Source organism: Neltuma alba, unplaced genomic scaffold (genome assembly GCF_004799145.2).
Source record: "Neltuma alba isolate B1F8T4 unplaced genomic scaffold, ASM479914v2 tig00011340_pilon, whole genome shotgun sequence".
Lineage (NCBI taxonomy): Eukaryota > Viridiplantae > Streptophyta > Magnoliopsida > Fabales > Fabaceae > Neltuma > Neltuma alba.
Genome location: NW_021636042.1, coordinates 447,052 through 470,039, shown reverse-complemented (window position 1 = coordinate 470,039; position 22,988 = coordinate 447,052). Strand labels below are relative to the sequence as shown.

The following is a 22,988-nucleotide window of genomic DNA, read 5'->3' as shown; positions in this document are numbered from 1 at the left end:
TTTGATGAACTTTGGATTAAAATATGTACAAAATTTTATATAGTAAGTTACAATCTGTCTCCTATTGAAAGAAAAAATTTTAAAAAAATAAATTTAGGTCCTAGACTGTTTGGACTGGTCCAGGCAGTCCAGAAAACTAAGTCTAGTCCAACCCGACCTCAAGTTGATATTGGATTGGACCAGACCTCGAGCTGTCATTTTCAGCCCAAGATCTTTATTAGACCAGACTTCGAGTTGACAACAAACCCGTCCGTGGTCCATGCACACCCTATTGGTGGTAGAGAATTCCCAAATGCCCAGCTATTTCAATTTGGTGGTTTTTGCCGCGAAGCAACGGCCCTCCGTGTTCGTGGTCTGCTCTATCCCGCCAAAACCAGTCTACCTTGCTTCTGTGGATACGTTGCCCTATGGTCTCCTCCGGTCCTGCTGCTACTCCGAACTAGACTCGCTTTCTCTGAGCATGGTTGCTTTCCGTGCTCTGAGATCTTCAAAGCTCATCTCATGGAAACCGGTACGTTCTTTCTCTCTTCACTTCTTTCCTCGCTGTTTGGTTTCCGAGAAAATTCAGTTACATCCAAGCTAAATTGCCTTTTGCAAGCTGCATCTCTCTGTATTATGTTTATATACTTCCGTTAAATGAATGCCAAATGTTGGAGACGGCACTGTTCGACATACTAAGCCATTTTTTCGGTTTTATTTATTTACGTCTATCGAACTTAATTTAGTTTAATTCATGCCTTCATCTTTGACCGCAGACTGGCAGGCTTCAGCAAACCCTAGCAGGTTGTGTAGAGCGGCGAGGTAACACTTTACACTCTGGGAAGGCTTCAGTAGTCAAACTCGGTCCTGGATTTGTAGGAGAAGGGAGGTATTTCGATTTCCGGTCCAATTCGATACCAGCGTCGATTGATTTTGCTCACCAGTCACCTCTCTGCACCACATTGTGCAAAGATGGTTTCAGAGTACGAACTGTTGAGCACTTGCTTTCTGCTTTGGAGGCGACTGGTGTTGATAATTGCAGAATTGAGATAGAAAATGTGGATTCTGGAGGAGATTGTGCTGAGGTGAGTTTGTCAAATGTCAAATCTCGTTGATTTTTAAATTTTGAATGTTCATTTAGACTCATGTTTCCTGCAATAACGTGTTTACTGGCAGGACAACATCAACTATCAAAACTGAAAGTCTCTGATACAATGTATTCCCATGTATGCACATCAAACCTGGAAAAATTTTAAATATATATCATATACATTTTTTATTTTTTAAATACAAGAACCTCAAGCCTTTGCATTTCTGAGCATCAGTCCGTTATTCCAGCATGCTTCATGTCTGATGTTAATGTTTGCCATGTCATGAGTATCAAGACAACCTGGCCATCAACATTTTGTCTGAGGTTGTCAAAAGCGAGTTTTACTCATAAGCATTTAGTTGATTGAAACGTGAATACTTTGCGTTCTACATGGAATATATTCATTGGAAATACATGATAAATAAACAACGTAACTCAGAATTTGGCATCAGTCATTGTCCAATCTTCCAGGGAAAAAGTAGCTTAAAAGAACGTATGAGTAAATGCGGTCTTTAAATGTCAATATAATACAAAATATCGAACATCGATCAAACCGTAGAAAAACAATTTAAGAGCGTCTCTTGTTGAAATCATAGTATCTCAACAGATTTTTTCCTTTTCTTTTGACAGATTGTCAGGTTTAACATAGTTTGGCCTTAAAATAGACTTACTTCATAATACTATTGATATGAGGTTTCAGGTTTTTGAAATGCTAGAAGTGTGATTTTTACTTTTCCTGGAACTAATTTTCTGTCTGCTCGTCAAAAGCTATATCCATAGTGCATCAATTTGCTTCATCCCTGTGAAAGAGAAAGGCTAAGTGTTTGTTTGGTTTCATGTTGGAAGCCACCGAACCCAAAGTTTTGGTAAAAAGCAGTAGTTACTTTCTTCCACCAAAACTATGGTTTTGATGCTTTTTCGCTTGAAACCAAACATGTTCTAAGACTTGAAGCCAAAAAAAAAAAAAAAAAGGTTCCAAGACTGTTGGCAAATTTAAACCCCCCCCCCCCAAAAAAAAAAAGATAATGGGTAATTGGAGAAACAAGTCCTTTCTTGGGCTTTATTATCCTTAAGATTCAGTTTTTGAGGTGAGTTCATTTTTTGGAGAATGTCTTATTCCCCTCTGTTTTAATTTACCCCTCCTTGGTTTCTGGTTAAAAAAAATAAATAAATAAATTAAGGTGAGTGTATTACTGATATAAACTTGCAATTTAAATAACCTAGTTATAACATAACTTAGAAAATTGATCATTTCGCAATTGTTCATGCAGATCCCCATATTTGATGGGTCAGCTAGTGAATGGGTAGCAGCGGTGGAAGAAGTTGGCTTAAAGGTGGCAACTGATCACCACGGCAATAGTTGTGAAAAATTAGCTCCACATCTGAATGAACCAATGTACGTTTTCAGGAATGATTCTTTTGTTGCTGCATTTCCTTCAACAATGGTTCAAATAACATATGGAATTAACTTTCCTCAGGTAAAGATAGATTGATACATGAAATTGACAATATCAGTGCCTCAAGCAAATAAGCTGAACTATATATTAAATTTTTATTTGGGCTTAACAAAAGTGGGTCCTACGGTTGTATTTTGTCTATTTAATTTAATTGTCATCATGAATTACTTTTTGCAATTCTGGTGCAATTATTGTGTTGAGTGAACATGTAATTTCATCCAGCACTTGACAGTTTTTATGTTGCCTTAGTTCACTATGATAATGATCTAAAGAGAGGACTGAATTTGATGCATTTGTACATTGAAGAACATTTCATGTTGCTTCTTCTCATCTAGATCTCACTATTTACTTTTATGGCATTGAAGTACATAACTTATTAGAGTACTTGGTGAAAGCAAGCAATGACGAAGTAAACTTTTATTGCTTGTTCCTTCCATAGCATTATTTATATTTTTGGGAAGATTTACATGTTAAAGGGTGAAATTACAAGGGCCACGTGTTATTCGATGAACATTGCCTACTTTATGGTCTTAAAAAATAGGCTAGAAGCTGCAAGTTCTACTTCTTTTTCATGTCTAAAAACATGTTATTTGTCCAACCTCAGATTTAATGATACTACAAGCTTTTTAAGTATATCCCAGTTGTGTGCCTTAATTAATCAATCGTTAAAAAACTAGCTCTCATTACAAATTTGGAATAGGACAAAGCAGTGGAATGTGGTATTTGTCCATCAATCTTACTCAGGCATTGACCAATGGGGAAATATCTTCATATGGCAGGCAAGTGCTATTGGATTGCAGTGGTTTTCAACCCCTTTGGATAAGTTACTTTATTCCAAACAGATAGCTTTGTCGAGAACCTTCTGCATTCATGAGGAGGTTTGATCTGAAGTTCTACTATTTCTAGTCTAGTTATTAGCTTCTTTCGTTGCCTAAATGATTAGCAGAAAAAGTATTTAATTTAAGACATCACCTGTCCATAGTACTTGAACAATTTATGGCAGTTTGATCAGATCTAAGCAGATAAATAAACTATTTTTTTGGGTAAGGAAACAAATAAATAAACTTATACGGAAGAACCTCAATCCTCAGTATTTATACAGAAAAATTTTGGTTTGTACTTTTTCAGAAGCATATAGCAAGAAAATACAATTTGCTGCTGATAGATTTATAATCAAAGGGACTGAATTCCTTTGCATTGCATGATGTAGGGCCAGTTGACAAATCTTCTACGTTGCTATATGACTTGCAAATCATTCTGCAAGTTTGAATGTTGCCTGTTGTTTCACGTGTTTTACTGTAAACGCGGAGTAATGTACAACTAATAGTGTAATGCCGACTGGTTTGACTGAAAATATCTCGCAGATTGAACAAATGCGCAATGCTGGACTGATTAAAGGGGGTAGTCTAGAAAATGCCATTGTTTGCAGGTAGCTGCTTTTCTACAGTCTGTAAGATAACATCTAAGTTTGCTTTATTCTAGTGATGTATGCTTGCTGTAAACTGGGTTCCTAGCCTGTGATACTAAAGCAGGAAATTGCATGCTAACTTTCCTCTTCTGAACCTCTGGATCAGAAATACTAAGTACAATCATATGTTTTTTTGAAAGATTATACTATTTCGTTTGTGGAAACTAAAAATATGGTTTTGGTGGACTATACACATCTGATGGAGGTGGTAGACCTAAGATGAAATTGATGACATTGAATTTGTAGATCGGGCTAGAATATGCATAGAACTTTGGTGCAAAAATATGCTATCTAAATGAATTAGGGCAAAGCCTTGTACTGCATGGGGAACCAGAGGTTCTATGGGGTCTGAATGATTAAGGAGAAAAGTTATGTGGTTATACGCATATCATTTGTTGCTGCTATTCATTATATGAATAAAGTAATATCTATTGTGCAGTGCCCATAATGGTTGGTTAAATCCACCTTTGCGTTTCGATGATGAACCATGTCGCCATAAGGTCCTAGATCTTATAGGAGATCTTTCCCTTTTTGCTCAGTTTGGGAATCAAGGGGTCCCAGTGGCACACGTTGTAGCTTACAAGGCAAGTGTCTTTATTTCTTGTTTGAGGATTTGACATTTGAGCATGCCTTGAAACGATTTGGTTAGTTGTTATGCTGCACCATTAGCCATGAATAGTGCTATTTATTTTCCAGAATCTGCGAGACATTAGTTTTGAAAATAGAGGTAAGATTTGTGTAATGCAATTTTTCATATAATCGTAGGTCTCTGTAGGTTTTAGAAATTAAAAGAGAAATGATACTAACGGTTAAAAAAATACAAGCAAGAGGCTTTTGTATTTTGCACTTTATTTTATGTACTAATGAGCTTTAAGTTTTAACGTTTGACGTAGGCGGGCCATGCATTGCATGCTGATCTGGTACGCCGCCTAATGGGAACGATTTGAAGGCTCACATGTTGACTCTGGCCTCCAAAATTTCATTGTTGGTGAATTTGTTCTGAAGCTTAACTCATGAAGAAGAGATGCTGAAACATCTGGACGTTTCGTGATGTCAAGGCAATGCAATGTGGAAAGCTGAATAATGGCCCTCTGATTCTTACTCATTTTTTACGTTATATTGTGACTAGTTTGTTCAAAACGCTCTCAATAATGTTTCGGAAAAAATTGAGAATTTCAAAGAGAAGTTTGAAATACTAAATTCAGACAAAACTTGGTGTCTTAATAATACGGCATCGAGACAAAGGGGTGAGAATCAATTCATCAAATGGGATGGTAACCTAAATGATTCATGAACAGTGCCATGAAGGATAATTTTTTTTTAATGTTTGTGTATTTATATATAATACCATGGCAGCATGCCTCCATGCCCCCCGTCCTTTCCCCTCCTTTATTTTTAACTTATTGGTATTTTTAATATGAGCAGTTCAATGAGAAGGCTATCGACGTCCTGCTATTATGCTTGTATCTGAGTGTTATTATTGGAGTTAAGATATTTCTTTACATCAATTTTACCGAATTACTGTTGTTAATCGCTTCAAACTTTACAAACAAGGTTTGTAATATTCTATTTGGTATGATGAAGGGAATAAAATGCTCATTTCCTCAACCTTTTATAATGGTTATCCGACAATTTTCTTATATCTAAGTTTAAAAATTGGCATTATCCTCAAGTATTTAGCACCATAAATTCAAGGAAGAGTGGAGTGGAGTGGAGTGGAGTGGAGTGGAGTGTTATTATTGGAGTTAAGATATTTCTTTACATCAATTTTACCGAATTACTGTTGTTAATCGCTTCAAACTTTACAAACAAGGTTTGTAATATTCTATTTGGTATGATGAAGGGAATAAAATGCTCATTTCCTCAACCTTTTATAATGGTTATCCGACAATTTTCTTATATCTAAGTTTAAAAATTGGTATTATCCTCAAGTATTTAGCACCATAAATTCAAGGAAAAATGACTAAAAACGAAGAGTGGAGTGGAGTGGAGTGGAGTGGAGTGGAGTGGAGTGTGTGTGTGTGTGTGTGTGTGTGTGTGTGTGTGTGTGTGTGTGTGTGTGTGTGTGTGTGTGAGGAAAATCTAAATTGTCATAACTCATGTGGTTGTGTTCAGGCTTACATGAACTGTAAACCTACTGCCACTCTATGTTTCTCTCAAATCCAAATTCTCCATCGTTGATAATATTCTCCATGCAGGCTTTTCATCTGCTGCTTCCCAAAAGCAGCAAAAATACACAGCTTGAGTTTCACTCAGGGAGGTTTCCTGAATCCTATATGGACAATGATCCTTTAGACAGACAGAGACATGAAATGAGTCCATTTGCAGATTTTCCCCAAAATTTTGGATGTTTCCTCCAGATAGTTCACCATTAAGCTTTGAATGTAAGATTTGAAGGCAAGAGTCTCTGTCGCTTTTACTCAAGATATCTACTGAATCACTGACACGAACAGGACAACAATAAGCAAACCGAATATCATGTTTCTTTTCTCCCACATTGTGTAAAAGCTCGTCCTGGTGTACAACCTTTGCTTTTTTGCTTTTCTCTAATACTAAAATTCCTTCTGCTACTCTTTGATCCTTAACTTGGAGATGAGGTCTTAGGCTTCTGTCTATCAAACATGAGTTAGACGCAGCTACTGAACTGCAATTCTGAAGCTTGGAGTCTGGATTTTGGTTACTTTGAATAGAAGTGCCAGGGGCTCCTGATGAACAACATTTCTGAAACTTGAAGTTTGGATTTTGGCAACTTTGAATAAAAGTGTCAGAGGCTCCTGCTTTTACATAGTGACATGAAGGGATGCATACAGTTTCATTATTTGCAGGGTAATAACACTGAATCCCCAACTCAGAATGAATTTTTTCTTTAAGAGAAGCCATCTTAGGCTTCTCGCCATGGACTAGCATAACATGCTTGGGGGAGAGAAATTTTATGAGGTCCATTATACCTTTAGCGTCAGTGTGAGGACTAAAAGCCAGTTGATGAACCTGTCAATTTAATGAGAAATTGTAAGTACGAGTATTTAGAGCATAAATTAAATTACTAGCATAGATTCCATTCTATTTATCAGAGATAAATAACCAAAGACACATGACCAAAAATGATGTGATTTCAAATGTCAAATTGATAAATAAGAATTTATAAGGTGACAAGAAGGTTTAGTAAGTTCGGGACTTGCAATTTGCAGTCAGGAAATTAGGAATAATTTTCCGTAGGTTATAAATGTTGGGGATTTTGTTTGGATCGTTTGAGCATCTTACCCCTTATAGGATTAGCATTATATTTCCTGTTTTAATTCAATATATGGCCAAGTAGTTTCCATAATTGGATATTGATGAATTTTGGGGGCTAGATCTGAAAAAATCCTGATGGAACTTAATTGTAAAATGGAAGAAAACCAGACAGAAAATGTGCTAATAAGAAGAGGTACCAGAAATTGGTGAAAAGTTGATCTATTTATCCCACACAAGGCCAGTATATCTTTTGCAGTGGGCGTCGTAAGCCAGTTTGGAAGCAATCCTCAAAAGAAACATATGGAAGCTGCATATCGGATCCTTAGATACCTCAAGACGACTCTAGGCAAGGGATGCAATTGAGTGTAGAGGTTTACACAGATGTGAACAAAATGACACCAAGTCACCAACCACAGGGAATCGTAGAGATATACACTAATATTGATTAGGCGGATGCAATTGATGATAGGTGCTCTACCACAGTGTACTGCACTTTTGTTCAGGCTAATGTGACTTGGAGGATTAAGAATTAGCCAGCAGTGTCAAGAAGCTCTGCAGAATCCGAATATAGAGAATTGACTCTCGGAATTTGTAAAAGGGTATGGGTTGTGCGCTTGTTGAAAGAACTTGGTATAGAAATGGTTGCACCAAATAAGATGTGATGTTTCTAGTATGGTTGCCCTCAAGATTGCAAATAACCCTGTACAACATGATTGCAGGAAGCATGTTGGAATTGATTGACTTTTTATTAAGAAGAAAATTGAAGATCAGGTGATAGAACGTACCTACGTCTCATCAGGAAAGCAAGTTGTGGATATGATAACCATACCTCTTGTCGGAACTAAGTTTGATGAGTTCATTAACAAGTTTGGAATCATCAACATCTATTCGCCAGTTTAAAGGAAGGGATGAAAGTGGGCTTTTTCCTATTGGGTTTACTCTGTAACTCTAGTTTTAGCATTCAGCAGCTTGTTATCTCTATCTTTAATAATATCTTTGATTTATTTTGTCAATTAGTGAGAGAGGATTCTATGCGATTTAATTGACTGCTCTCCCTCTATATGTATCGATCAGTTTCAGTGGAATGATATTGAGTAGTGTTGCACAATTACATAAATATCCCTTACTGGAGTACTGTCGAAAAAGATACATCTTCCAAAAGGAAAGTTGGGTAGGAGATAACCAAGTACCTGGCAACGCACATCTATTTGGGTATCTTGATCCAGGTCAATTTTGGTGGGCTTACCTGACATCAACTTATGTCCTATTGTTCCAGCAACACAATACCTACAAGAGAAACGAAGCAATTGATTAATGGAAAGCAATCCCATCATAGAATATCAAAATTAAGACGTTTATGCGTTTTTAATTTTCCTTTTGGGACCTATACATTAATGGTGGCCTATGCTTTATAGCCAGTTCTAAGCTCAAGTAAAGGAGGAGGGTTGTATTAGACTCTCAACAGCCAATATAAAACTTTGTTGAATCTTTATGACATGAAGCACAATGGCACAGTGCAATCCATGTTGCCGTCCCTGTCTATTGGATAAGGCTTGTTGTTATCGTAAATGTTTTTAAACTGAAGAAGCTCAACATTCCAAGTAGATGGCTCTCATTTCAAATAGCATGATGTGTCTGATTCCTTTTTAAGTATTTCTTCAGAGACTTTTTTTGGCAAACTGAAATGGCAGACATACAATGAATGGACCATGCTATGTGAATATGTGATAATGATAATAGAGCTTGAGTCTCATCATTTTAGGATTTAAATTTGTGTGACAGTTTCCTGTGTCCTACTTTTTACGCACCATGAGAAGAAATAGCTTAAACATCCAATGTGTTATATCATTGCATCATATAGGAAGAAAAGGTGCTCAGCTCAAGGACATTCAGAACGCACACTTCCAACAATATCATCAATAATATTGTATACTTTTTTTTAATCTTTCTTTAATCCTATTTCTTTTGGCAAGTTAGACAAAAGAACCTTTATTGCTATAGGTTCTTATTTGCCTTTTTCCAGTTATAGCTTATAAACTGTAACCCTTTGGTTTTATTAATATCATTTTGCATTTATCTAAAAAAAATATACGAAGGAAAGAATAAATAATATGGCTCACAATTGTTTCTATTTTGTTTGTTAAATAAGAAATAAAAAGTATTAAAACAAAAAGACGACCAAAATAAAGGAGGAAATGGGATTTACCCAGGCAATGTGACAAGGTTCTTCTCTGAAGGTGCCCAATGCTTAAATACTTCAAGTGAAAACCCACCACTTATCATCCCAGGGGTGGCAAAAAGAACACAAGGACCAGGATCATTTATCATAGACCGTTCAAAATTGTGAACTGCAACATCCAGATCAAATGAGTGAGAACTTAATGGGTGATATAGTCCACAAAACCAAGCATAACCTCACACATGTTATACCATAGATGTCATATGGGATGATATATGTAACAATACAAAATGTTTTATAGTAGTTGAACGTAGTTAATTGATATGGAGCACAACTTTAAACATTTTCACATGATATTACAGGCTGAATACCCAGTTGCTACGAGACTGTCAAGGCCTCGTGGCCAGACCTGAAGAATTTGATGACAATGATTGAGAAATAAGATTAGCATTGCACATGAAAAACACACATGACTGGCAAAGAATAGAATGTCAGTTATTTATCGATCAAGGGAAACAATGACTCCTTGAAGAACAAGCACCATGAAAATGAAACATACACAGCAACAACAACAACATAGATGACATAGCTAAAACGTGAAACATTTGTTCTGCTTATTTTCCGCCACTGAGTACCTTCTTATTCTTGTATCACTAACAACTCCACTTGAAAGGCCAATTCATTAAAATTTGAATTCTTGACGATTTAAATGCAATTAACTGGGTGTTTTCCAATATTCTGGTAAAAACCAGACATTTTTATTTCCTTTTCTAATCTTATGTTTCATTCCCTGCCTTTTGCAATCAAAGCATTTAATCTTTAGGAGAATAAGGGCTGTTGGGCCTCACTCTTATTTCATTGACATTAAGTCACAATTTTTGAGAGAATAAAGTATTATGTAATTGTAATAAGAATAGGGGTAGTCAGGAAATTAGTTGGGTAGTCAGTAAAGGGGATTAATAGGCCATCAGGATATTAGTAAGCCGATGGCTATATAAGGTGTAAGGGTTGTTGTAATAGGGGTATCTGGACTTATGATGAAGAATGAGTTTCCTTTTTCCTCTTGTTCTTTGTTCCTCCCTCTCATCTCTCTACTCTTCCCCTTTTCCTCACACTTTCTCTCTCTTTCCCAATTACAATTCAAGGGCTCGTCTCTTCCTTGGTTCAAAGCAGCAATATCAGTATATCGATGAATATATAACATAAAATCTATAGCAAACCATACTATTCATAAGCTACGAATAATATGACATGTTCCTTCGACTCTGTGCACTCCTATTTCTCATACCACGTAAAGTTTTAATCCGTTAACCCATATTTCTTCTTACCATTTTCATTGTGATTTATGAAAGTGATCAGACCTGAAACCTCCATTCTTCTTCAATCTGAGAAAATTTGGCTCTTCATCTAAAACACCTTAATCAAATACCAAAATAATTTATTCACATAAATTCTAAAAGTCTCATACTTATCAATACCAAAATACTACAATGGCAATGATAACAACAAGCCTTATGACACTAGCGTGCATTATTAAAATCCCATGTAGTATAAAATCTCAAATAAGTTGCATTATTATAAAGCCATAAGAAGTGCAGCTCATTCCTAATATCCGTATAACACACACAAAAACATGTCTAATTAGATACAAGGTACTGTAATCTCTAACCATAGCAAGGCAACAATGCCAAGAACCTGGAATCACAACATCGCAATACAATATAATTGTTAAAAAACACTGCATGCACAGATGAAAACATGCACGCATGCTTATATTTTTTTATAATCAATCACATGCATGTATCACTGCTACCAGATACAATTTTGATGCTTCTGAGACAAAATCAAGAAATAAATTACCATTTTTAAAATCAAATGCATTATGGGTAGAATACGAGTCTTTTATCTTCTGGCTTGTCCAACTAATGAGCATCTTATAGTACATATTGGCTTGGATTGTCAAACCTTCAAGAAAACAAATTCAAATAATTAGTTCTAAACTTTCAATATGAAGAATCTGCCGACAAATATCTGGAGAAACACCACAGGGAAGATAGACAGGTCAAGAAGCAGCAGAAATTATTTGTAATGCATTACCATAATCTTAGTCTTTAACACAATACGTTGCACAGTTTTGACACAGGCATGCAGTGCATGATAATAGGCATTTTGAAATAAAGTTATCATCAATTTTCATATTTGGAGGATTTTCATGTCCTCAATAAGTAAAAAGAAAGAAAAGTGGAACCTGCTGAAAAATATATAGGAACTTTCAAATTCATGCGATCCCAGTAGTCATCCAACAAAATGCATAATTCCTACACATCATAAATAAATTGGAAAACTATATCGAATTAAAAACATACTACATACATTAATACCAATAACGTATCAAAACAAAAGGGAGGCTAAATATACTCTGACCAAACAAATGTTACATTTCTGTTTTGCAAATTAAATAAAAGGAATTGGATATGTTGTAGAAAATTTAAGTAAAGCAAAAAATTTGGTTGAAGCTTTTTGTGGGTATACATTTGTTTTATTGTAAATATTCTATAAGGATAGCATTTATTAGCCTCAATTCGCTTGTCTTTTCCTTTTGTATATATTTTTGGATGCATCTTACAATTCAAATGAATGAAAAATACACTTCTATCCCAAAAATTCCGCACTTTTACAAAATATGATTATAAAAACACAGGCCACATATATTACAACAATTTAGATTGTTCATTTCTTGCAATAGAATATGTGAATATCTAGAATTTTTGTACTGTTATACAATAATCAGAAACGGAGAATCCAGCATTTCCCTTGATCCTCCAAGATAAAAGCTAACAGAAGTTTGTAAGAATATTTTCAGAAGGCAACACAATGCAAAATCTGACATTAAGGCTCCATTTTTCTGTCAAAATATAAGTCCTCTGAGAAAATTTTTCCTACAAAAGTAGGCATATAACAAAATTCTGTAATGTTTGTTCTATTATAAGCATTTTAAATGAAAATTTTTCTCGTTTGGTTTATATGAAAAATTTCCCCACACATTTTAAATATGAAAGAATAATGTTCATATTCTAACACTTAAATGCATGTCAACCGCTCATAAGATGATCATTAATGTCAATGACCGACATACTGGTTAGTCGGTGTATCTGCTTGATATAACATGAATAGACTGTGAATTTTGTAGAGAATAGAATAATATGGAAAATAATTCTCTTGTTTTTTATTGTTCAGAATATGCACATATATATACAAGTAGGAGGAACCTTTGCATTAATGGCTCATTATGATGATATCATATCATATCATATCCTAATCATAATTACATAATATTTACATAATATCATATCATATCTCTACACTCCCTCTCAAGTTGGAGCATAGATGTTAATCATGCCTAACTTGTCACACAAATAGTCAACACAAGTCCCATTTAGAGCCTTAGTCAAAAGGTCGCCTAATTGATCACTAGAGCGCACATATCTAGTAGAGATGAAGTTCTCTTTAAGCTTGTCTTTGATAAAGTGACAATCAATCTCAATATGTTTGGTACGTTCATGGAACACAGAATTAGATGCTATATGTAGGGCAGCCTTATTGTCACACCACAACTTTGCTGGCAAAGTAGTTTTGAGGCCAACCTCCGTTAGTAACTGATATATCCAGATTATCTCACACAAACTGTGCCATAGCCCGGTATTCGGCCTCTGCGCTCGATTGGGACACCACATTTTGTTTCTTGCTTTTCCAGGATACCAGATTTCTGCCCACAAAGACACAGTATCCTGTAGTAGACCGTCTCGTGGCCTTTGATCCACCATGATCCGCATCACAAAAGCACTCAATGTCTGTATGACCATGATTTTTGTATAATATCCCACAACCTGGACATCCCTTCAAATAATATAACACGTGCTCCAAGGCTTCCCACTGTCTGACAGTCGGAGATGCCATGAACTGGCTTAGTACTCTGACTGAATACGTAATATCCGGGCGAGTTACCGTGAGATAGTTTAACTTGCCAATCATTCTCCTGTACCTCTCAGGATTCTCAAAGGGTTTGCTCTTTTGAGCCTCAAGCATCCGTTTCTCATCATCAAGAGAGTCATCAAGTGGTATGCTCCCATCAGCGTCAAGGAGTGGGTTGTGAACCATAGGGAAATTGGTCGGTGCTGCTCCCAACTTTCCAGTTTCCTTTAGTAGGTCAAGAACATATTTGCGCTGCGTCAGTAATATGCCCTTCTTGCTTCTCATAACTTCAATACCTAGAAAGTATGTCAAAGAGCCCAGATCCTTCGTCTGAAAGTGGGAATTAAGAAAGGACTTGAGGGATGAGATGCCCGAACCATTACTGCCTGTGATCACAATGTCATCGACATATACCACCAAGAGAATCATGCCAGCCGCTGTTCTTTGATAAAATACAAAATGATCACACTTGCTTTGGCTCATGCCAAATTTCTGTACAACAGTACTGAACCGGTCAAACCATGCACGAGGGATTTGCTTCAAACCATACAAGGGCCTCTTAAGACGACATACTTTCCCACGCTCCCCCTGAGCAACGAACCCAGGTGGTTGCTCCATATAGACCTCTTCATGGAGATCACCATGTAAGAATGCATTTTTAATGTCTAATTGATGTAGATCCCAATCATAAGTAGCAGCCAGAGAGATGAACATACGGACAGATGAGAGCTTAACAACAGGAGAAAAGGTTTCGGAATAGTCAATGCCATAGGTTTGTGCATAACCTTTAGCCACAAGGCGAGCCTTAAGGCGGTCAAGTGTGCCGTCAGCCTTAGTTTTCGGAGTTAACACCCATTTACATCCAATGGCCTTTTTACCCGCCAGTAAATCAACTAGGGTCCATGTACCAGCCCGATCAAGGGCTGCCATCTCCTCTTCCATTGCAGCACGCCAACCCGAGTGGGCCAAGACTTCACGAATAGTTCTGGGCACAGAGATAGTATTGAGGGAGGCAACAAAGGAACTGGACACAGGAGACAAGTGGTCATATGAAACAAAAAATGAAATAGGATGGGCACAAGTACGTTTACCTTTATGAAGGGCAATGGGTAGATCAAGAGAGGCATCCGGGTCTGGAACAGGAGGTGTCTCAGGGTGAGGGTCAGAATGAGGTTCAGTGTTGCTCAACTCAGGATCTGAGGGCGAGGCGAACCAGGGAGGAATAGAAGCTAGCGTGGCGGTAGTAATCTCCTTTGACCGTCATGTATACACATGATCAAATGGTTGAACGAGTGTGGGAGCGGGTGCTTGCGACGACGGTGATGGTGAAGTGACAGAGTACATTAAAAGGTCATCCTCCTCCGCAGGTGGAGCAGGTGGGGAAGAACACGAGAAATATGGGGTGGACTCCTGAAAGGTGACATCTGCAGATACTAAATAACGATTGAGAGTAGGTGAGAAATAACGATAACCTTTTTGGACCTGGGAGTATCCAAGGAAGACACATTTAAGAGACTTGGGGTCTAACTTTGAAATAGATGGACGTACATCCCGCACAAAACAGACACACCCAAATATCTTAGGAGCAATAGGGAACAAAGGCTTAGAAGAAAAGAGGGTAGAAAAAGGAGAGTTACCATCAAAAATAGAGGAAGGCATTCGATTAATAAGGAAGCATCATGCAGTGGAGACCGCGTCAGCCCAAAATGGTTTAGGAACCTGCATTTGAAACAAAAGTGCACAGGCTACTTCAAGTAGGTGGCGATTTTTTCTTTCTGCAACACCATTTTGAGCTGGTGTATTGACACAAGATGACTGATGAAGTATACCATTTTGAAGCATGTAAGATTGGAATGAAGCAGAGAGATATTCTTTAGTATTATCACTTCGTAAGGTGCGAATAGAAACATTAAATTGAGTTTTAATCTCAGCACAAAAGGCATAAAAATGAGAAAACAGTTCAAAACGATGTTTCATTAAATATAACCAAGTTGTTCGGGAATAATCATCAACAAATGTAACAAAGTATTTAAATACTACTTTGGACTCTACAGGACAAGGACCCCAAACATCAGAATGGACTAACTCAAAAGGGGATGAAACCCGTTTATTGACACGAGACACTAAAGGAAGACGATGATGCTTGGCAAACTGACATGACTCACAATCTAAAGACGACAAATGCTGAAATTGAGGATAAACTTTCTTAAGAGTAGATAGAGACAAATGACCCAATCGACAATGAACTTCAAAGGGAGAATGACTGCTAGCGCAAGCCACCGTATGAGACACCCGATCATCCAGTATATATAGTGCCTGCCAGATTCATAACCTCTACCAATAATCCGTCTCGTCAAAAGATCATGTATCAAGCAATGAGAAGGAAAAAGTGAGACCCAACAGTTTAGTTGACGGGTGAGTTTACTGGGAGATAGGAGATTAAAAGCAAGTTTAGGGACATTTAGCATAGATGACAAACGGATAGAGGGTGTGGGATTAACAGTGCCAGAACCGAGAACTTGAGACTGGGAACCATCAGCGATGGAAACACTTGACGGATTGGCAAAAGCATTATAAGAGGAGAACAGATGGCGGTTACCTGTCATATGATCAGTAGCCCCGGAATCTATGATCCACTTTGAGGAAGAAGAAGCAAGGGCAGTAGCATTATTACCTGTTGTAGCTGCCGCACTCACAGACGGCGTAGTAGATTTTAACTGGGCATACTCAGCAGCAGAAATCATGACTGTGTCACTGGCTTGTGTAGCCACGTGGACACTGGCTTGTGTAGCCACGTGGGCAGAGTTATTCCGTTGCTGTTTATTCTGAAGTTTTCGACATGCGCGTTTTGTGTGCCTCGGTTCTTTGCAGTAATAACACACTACCCCACTGGAATCAGAAGGGGCTCCCCCTTGCTTGGAACCACCACGAGTAGGCCCCCCGCGGTTATCAATGGGACTACGAGTCTCATAGGTGCCCTTACTGAGCAAGGCACTTGTAGGAATACTAGTAGCTGGTGGCAAGAGATTCTCAGCTCTCATTACTCTGGAAAACACATCTTGAAGGTCAGAAATCTCAGATCCGGATAAGATTTGAGACCGAACTGTGTCGTACTCAGGTGAGAGACCAGTAAGAAAGCTCATAATAGCCATTTGCTCCCGTTGCTTATGCTGAACCTTCAAATCAGCAGTAAAAGGCATTAACACATTCAGTTCTTCATACATCCTTTTAAAGTCCATAAAGTAGGCTTTGAGAGGACGATCCTGTTTTTCAGAACGATAGAAAGCTTTGCAGACCTCGTAAACACGAGAGATATTTCCTTTTCTTGAATACAAAAAATCTAAATAATCCATTAGTTCCTTAACCAATTCACAGTGATTAATAGAGGGAATAATCTCACTGTCAATGGAATTACGGATCTGGAAAAATAGCCGTGCATCATCTCGCAACCAGGCCTTTTTGGAATCAGTTGTTGGAGGATCATCGGTCAGATGGTCTTCCTTCTCAATGCTCCGCAGATAGAGGCGAATGGTTTTACTCCAATCCAAATAATTTACCCAAGTCAACTTGTGATCAGTAATTTTAGTAACAGTTGGGACAAGCTCCGAGACAGATTTAATTTCAGCCATAGATGAAATGCACTAACCAAAGGGAATGTGAAAGAGTGTCACACAGGAACACAAAGCACGATACCCGGATCACCTAATGAATACCAAAGCAATGAAAAGGCCAACAGCTACACAGGGAGCTGCAAACAGAACTGAATTGCACAAACAGAGTGCCGGAGATGCGCCAGAAACAGAACAGAATGCCAGAAAGTAATAAACCGTACGGACCGTACGGACGTCGGAGTGAACAGTGCACCACGTCGTACCCACACCAAGGAAGCACCACAATCTCGCCGGAAATCAGGTTTCGCCGCCAATCGTTGAAGTCGCCGGTGAAACGGGTGTCTCACGCACCGGCGCGTGGAATTTCAGCGAACTTGCAGGAGGCGCGTGAGATCCACGCACAGCTCGGATGGCCGTCGAACTTTGGTGGTTGGCCAGTCCGAAGGAGGGAAGAAGGTTGGGCAGGGCGGTGGCACCAAAGGAAGCGTTGGGAAGGGGGGTCACAAGCTCACACGGTAATTTTGGTACTGTAGCAACCGAAAATTACCACCCAGAAAAAAATTCTCACGCTCTGATACCATGTAGAGAATAGAATAATATGGAAAATAATTCTCTTGTTTTTTATTGCTCAGAATATGCACATATATATACACAAGTGGGAGGAGCCTTTGCATTAATGGCTCATTATGATGATATCATATCATATCATATCTTAATCATAATTACATAATATTTATATAATATCATATCATATCTCTACAAATTTCATCATCAAATATATCACAGGTACAATAATTGCAATTGTCCAATAGTTGCAAGCCTATGAAATCAGAAATTATAGTCAGCACGATTAATGATCATTTTGGACAACGTACCTGAGCTCTTCCAAGAGCAAATGTTGGAATAAGTACCTTCCCTCCACTAGAAACACATTTATGAACCTAGTGTGACAGAGTGGCAGTTACTGTAAATCATGTGCACCTAGATAAAATGCAAAACACAAAGTAAAAAGGTTAAGGTGCATCCAGAAGTATTTTCTCAGGTACATCCAGTATCCTAAAACATTTTGCAATGCATTCAGCACCTTAAAATATTTCAAAGTATTGGATGCACAAAAAAATACTACGCCAGAAGCACTTAAAAAAAATACTTCAAAGTGCTAGATACACCACAAAATACTTTAGGATACATTCGGGACGCTGGATGCACCTTAACCCAAAGTAAAATGAACACTAGCAGAATATTTGGCAAATACAATACTAATTCAATTTGTAACTTGAGATGATTTCATGTAACCTCAAAGATAACTTGGCCAGTCAGCATCCTGCCCTCCTCAAGATTAATATAACTGAATCTTATGAATAACAAAGCTATGCTAGAAATGTGTGTTTAATTTTACGACCTAATTTACCATCATAATTAGGCACACATGATAGAAGGCTGGATTAAGGGAGTCACTAAAATCCTGTATAGAGTATTATTAGCTTTTTTTTACGAGATGAATAACAAAAACTTTACAAATGCACATTTAATTTAAAGTGGATACTGCTAACTACATACAGCTTTCAGGAATTCCCTCTCACGGCTATATCTTGAATCCCGTATTGTAGTTGCATATGTGGATCTGCAACAGAAGTACTTATAAAAATATCAATAACCCGTCCAAGCTAAAGCCATCATAAAAATGGAATCGAAAAACCCAAAATCATTTAACATATTTGAAATTTGAGTAGGTGGCCACAATTCTACTGAAAAAAATAAATAATAAATATACGTTAGCTTCAAAACTCAACCCGTTGTTAATAGAACAAGATAGTGTGTGACATACATTCAAAATAGCTATGGACTGTCAAAATTCAGATGCTAAGAACAATCCTATGTTCTAAAGAATGCAGAGCGAGAAGCTCACAGCAATTTCTCACGTTTTCCTTAACATAATGCAATAAGAAGGATTAGTCCAAAATATCATAGGTTGGCAATCAGCTACAAGGTTTGTCATCTTGAAAGGAATTCTCATAATTTGTCTTTGCCATAAAGGAGCCAGTATATTTGACATCCTACCTTTGAACTCACTGACCAACCATATCTAATTTGTCTTTTAGTCTTTATCTTGCAAAGTTAGCGTGTAGCTTTCTCCCTTACTCAACTACTCAAGGAATTATAACTAAGAATAAGACAGTTTAAACCTTGTCATGTGACCAGAGACGTTATTTTTTTGAAAAAGAATATTCTTATACCAAAAGAATAAGATGTAAGGCCTCTTGCAGGCTATTGAGACATATATTATTCATTAAAGGATTTTTTTTTTTTTTAAAAAAAAACCCTCACGACTCTAAGCAGTATGAGGATCAGAGTTTTCAAAGCCATCCTTAAATAGGAATTATGACACCAACAGAAAAAGATTACCAACGTCATTATATGATGCATTCACACAAGACATAGGCATTCTTACTCAGTTATAACAAGGTCAAGACGTAATCGATCAATTTGAGCTGCTCCAAGGTGTCTGTCTGGTGTCATGTTGTAGTCACCTGTGTAAACCATTTCTGCATCCCCAACCTTTACATAGAACATTGCTGCTCCAATAACCTAATCAAATCACATAGGAGAGATTATTGGTTAAGAATAGTAATACACTAATGGGGAGGTGGTAGTATGGGATAACACGTCCCATATTGAGTGGAATGGAATGCTCAATGGGTATTTAAGTGGGTTGATTCTCCTGCTTCAACAGCTAGCTTTTGGGGTATGGTTCCCCATCCCACTTTAGTACCCATCAATTGGTATCAAGGCCAGGCCATTGATGGCTCCGGAGAGGGCCACCCATGAAGGGTTCTGATCAATAGGATGCCAAGCGAAGTGCCATGAAGTGTAGCCGCCGAGACATCAACTTTCCATGGGGGCACCAATTGATAGGGACTTGGTAGTATGGAATACCAAGTCCCACATTGAGTAGAATGGGATGCTCAATGAGATATTTAAGTGGGTTGGTTCACCCACTTCAACAGCTAGCTTTTGGAGTAAGATTCCCCATCCCACTTAGGTACCCATCACATACTAAATTATAGCAAACATGAAGCTTAAAAGCCTTACATGGCCTGCATAGTAGGCACGAATCTGAAGATCTCCATCAACCTGCACAGTTTGCTTCAGATCAACAGCTACAACTACACACAAGAACCCAAATAAGATAGTAAAAATGAGGTGCCATATTTAGACATTAGGCGAGTAGATAATTTGGAGTAGCAACTGCATGCTCAAAAGCTTATTAAAGCAGCCCAATCACTGTTCAACTCTGAGTTTGGGGATAAAATATGAAAAAACTGCAGAGGGAGAATTACACCCTTCATGAGCCCACAACGCTCAAATCTGGTTTGGCAATATTGTACACAATATAGTTGAGCGCGTGTGTCAAAGCTTAAATAACTACAGACATTACATAAAGATGGAAGATACAATACCCTCAAACAAGAACATAATCGAGGCCAGTCAATATAGAATAAATCTTTTGTATGCAGAGAAAGACAATGTATAAACATAATTTTTTTTTGGGGGGGGATAAGAAAAGATTAATCCTACATTACCTTTCTTCATACACTGCGCAATATGTTCAGAAGTAAATTGTTCTTCTTCTCCCCTACGATCAACCATCACTTTACGATAATCCTCCAACATCAAAGGAGCCAAGGCTTTTGTTGGGTACTGCATTCCAAATGGAATAACAAGGACATCAATAAATAGAATCAGGATACATCAGGAACTGTATGTAAAAATGAATCAGATTTCAGAATCCATATAGCTTACACTTTATACATCCTCTCAAGGGGTAGAACATACAAGGAAATATAAATAAATGATTAGATGAAATTAGACTCCGTATTACTGGATGAAAGTAGATTTATATCAGGCTTTTGAGTGACCAGGCCTACTCCTTTACGGTCTCATAAGTTCTGTGACTCCTAAAACGCTTGTGTTATTGAACTCTCTTCATGAACACATGAATCAAATCCCTGAGAAAATTCAGGCAAAACTTTTATCAAGCATGAAAAAGAACTCACCGTCATATAAACAGGACCACGATAACCACAAACTTCCGTGAAATAAGGTAATGCTCCAACGTGATCCAAGTGACTGAATATTTGCAAATGAATATGTTGTCATGCTAAGATAACTTCACTTAATGGTATAGCAAAAATGGAGAGTTTCTATCGTACAAATGAGTGATGATGATGCAAGTGAGAGCATCGTCAAAATCTCCGAGCTTGGAGACGAGAGAGAAGTCGGGGTATCGGCGATGGTCCAAATAGCCCATGTGCATTCCACAATCGAACATGATTCGCTTGCCATTGATGGTCACAACCACACAGCTCTTCCCAACTTCTTGCCCAGCACCTGCGGTATAACCAGCAAAAGCCTTTAAAGAAAGTACATGAATGAAATATAAAAAACTTACAAGAATTCAAAAACTGGAGCATACAAAGAAGGAAAAGGAAAGAGCTTGATTACCCAGAACCAGACATTCTATGGCCATGGCTAGTGTTTCTTGATCAAAAGGCGCAACCTTCGCTAGGCATGGAGTGACGGTGGCCGGAGTGATTTCCTCCTTATCGTCGCGGATGCTGCTGGCCTGCTGCCGGTGATGGGAAGCTCGGGTAGTCTGATGGTTTGGTGTCCCCCCGTGCAGAACTGGAATGAAGAGCAGCGCCGTCCGGATTCTCTACAGGCCTTTCCCTCCAGTTCTCTCCTGATTCAACAAAAGGTTGGGCCAATCCTAATAGTTTATCCGTTTAGTTAACGGTTTTTTTTTTGGATTTTTAAAGTTCTCGCTATGCTTCAGATCAAACGAGCGACAGTACAATCTGCTTTAACACCGGCCGAAATCACGGCAGAAGGTGCTGTGATCCCGAAATCACCGGCCGGCTGCCCACGGTTCGGGTTGTCCGACAATAGCAGGCGGCGGAGGAGGATGGTCTACAGTCTACACCTCCTACCCCATCAAAATGGGCGATGTTCAAAAAGCCCAGGAGGCAAAAAATCCAAGCCCTATGCTTCGACCCAGCATTTTTTGCGCATGCAATTGCAAAGCCCTAGCCGCCTTAAATTCTTTAACACGGATCTGAAATCTTTGAGCCCTTTGGTTCGACCCTATGCGTAAGACGCTTTTTTTGGTTTTTTGCCGACTTATGCTTAAGCCCGCCCTAACCCAAAGAAAACTAAGGGCAAACCAGATCAAAATCAGACCCAATTAAAAATGGTTTACTGAAAAATTGAAAAGAAAATAAAGTAATTTTTACTAACAAAAATATAATTCGTTACTTTCATCCAAAATATATTATTTGCAAAATGAATTTATGATTAAAATAAGGTTTAATAAAAAAATTTATCCCTTAAATTTTTTTCATTTAAGATATTAGTCATTATAATTCAATCAAAACTTGGAGATCAAAACTTATAATATGAAATTTGAGAGATAAAAAAAACTAAAATAAGAGCAGAAAAGACTAAAAATTATGTTAGCATTTAAAATAATCTTACCCACTTAGCCACTGGAGAGTGCTTCTCTTTAACCTATCATTGTCCTGGTCAAGCATCTAGAGCCATTAACCTTACAAGTTAACGAAAAGTTACCTAAAACTTCAAGGTAATTTTAAAAGTAGGAAAAAAGCGATGAATAAAAATAAGAAAATGAACACACATGGCAAGAGGAAAATGCTAAAATTATACTACCTCCGGTACTTAATATAAGACTTTGTTTGATTTTTATTTTGATCTTAAATATAAGACTCCAATCTACTTTGTTTCTCATATTTATTCTTTTTTTTTAAGATGATCCTTTAATAATGGTAGTTCTAGATAACAAACTTGATTAGCAAGAATATTTTAGAAAAAAATAACACTTATTTATTACAAATAACTAATTTAATTAAATTTCTTAATCTCTCTAAATTAATCAATTGGGTCTTATAATTAGGACCGGAAGTAGTAGTATTGAATTAAA

The 22,988-nt window shown here is 37.6% G+C and overlaps 2 protein-coding genes across 4 annotated transcripts; one reads left to right on the top strand and one right to left on the bottom strand.

Moving 5' to 3' along the window:
• The first annotated feature begins 292 nt into the window (after nt 1-292).
• Nucleotides 293-5,205, top strand: LOC114712235 (probable UDP-3-O-acyl-N-acetylglucosamine deacetylase 2, mitochondrial). The gene is made up of 7 exons (XM_028896713.1): nt 293-511; nt 756-1,064; nt 2,341-2,547; nt 3,306-3,404; nt 3,891-3,955; nt 4,434-4,578; nt 4,888-5,205. Exons 1-7 carry the CDS (start codon nt 293-295, stop codon nt 4,939-4,941), a joined length of 1,098 nt encoding a protein of 365 aa, XP_028752546.1. The 3' UTR covers nt 4,942-5,205.
• Nucleotides 5,206-6,067: 862 nt separating this feature from the next.
• Nucleotides 6,068-22,034, bottom strand: LOC114712197 (cleavage and polyadenylation specificity factor subunit 3-II). Of its 3 annotated transcripts, none has more exons than XM_028896671.1 (13): nt 21,497-22,033; nt 21,205-21,382; nt 21,049-21,121; nt 20,575-20,692; nt 20,084-20,157; nt 19,443-19,579; nt 18,551-18,614; nt 17,866-17,931; nt 11,656-11,725; nt 11,268-11,372; nt 9,435-9,576; nt 8,419-8,515; nt 6,068-6,982 (listed from the first exon to the last, which is right to left on the bottom strand). In XM_028896671.1, the coding sequence occupies exons 1-13, from the start codon at nt 21,519-21,521 to the stop codon at nt 6,140-6,142; spliced, it is 1,992 nt and encodes a 663-aa protein (XP_028752504.1). In that variant the 5' UTR covers nt 21,522-22,033; the 3' UTR covers nt 6,068-6,139. The 3 variants fall into 3 exon arrangements, 2 of the variants coding, with proteins under 2 accessions (XP_028752504.1, XP_028752505.1); XM_028896672.1 differs by having other exon boundaries at nt 6,547-6,699; XR_003737210.1 differs by having other exon boundaries at nt 6,901-6,982; nt 7,426-8,515; nt 21,497-22,034.
• Nucleotides 22,035-22,988: the final 954 nt, after the last annotated feature.

What these genes read in the sequence shown, in the direction of transcription:
- LOC114712197 (XM_028896671.1), bottom strand. Translation starts at nt 21,521, where the DNA reads ATGGCCATAGAATGTCTGGTTCTGG. An exon ending in TCCTATATATTTTTCAGCAG is followed by an intron (nt 11,373 to 11,655) that starts GTTCCACTTTTC and finishes GTTTTCTTGAAG; the next exon opens with GTTTGACAATCCAAGCCAAT. An exon ending in TGCATTTGATTTTAAAAATG is followed by an intron (nt 9,577 to 11,267) that starts GTAATTTATTTC and finishes TGGATGTTGCAG; the next exon opens with TTCACAATTTTGAACGGTCT.
- LOC114712235 (XM_028896713.1), top strand. Translation starts at nt 293, where the DNA reads ATGCCCAGCTATTTCAATTTGGTGGTTTTTGCCGCGAAGCAACGGCCC. An exon ending in CCTTCTGCATTCATGAGGAG is followed by an intron (nt 3,405 to 3,890) that starts GTTTGATCTGAA and finishes AATATCTCGCAG; the next exon opens with ATTGAACAAATGCGCAATGC. An exon ending in GAAAATGCCATTGTTTGCAG is followed by an intron (nt 3,956 to 4,433) that starts GTAGCTGCTTTT and finishes TCTATTGTGCAG; the next exon opens with TGCCCATAATGGTTGGTTAA.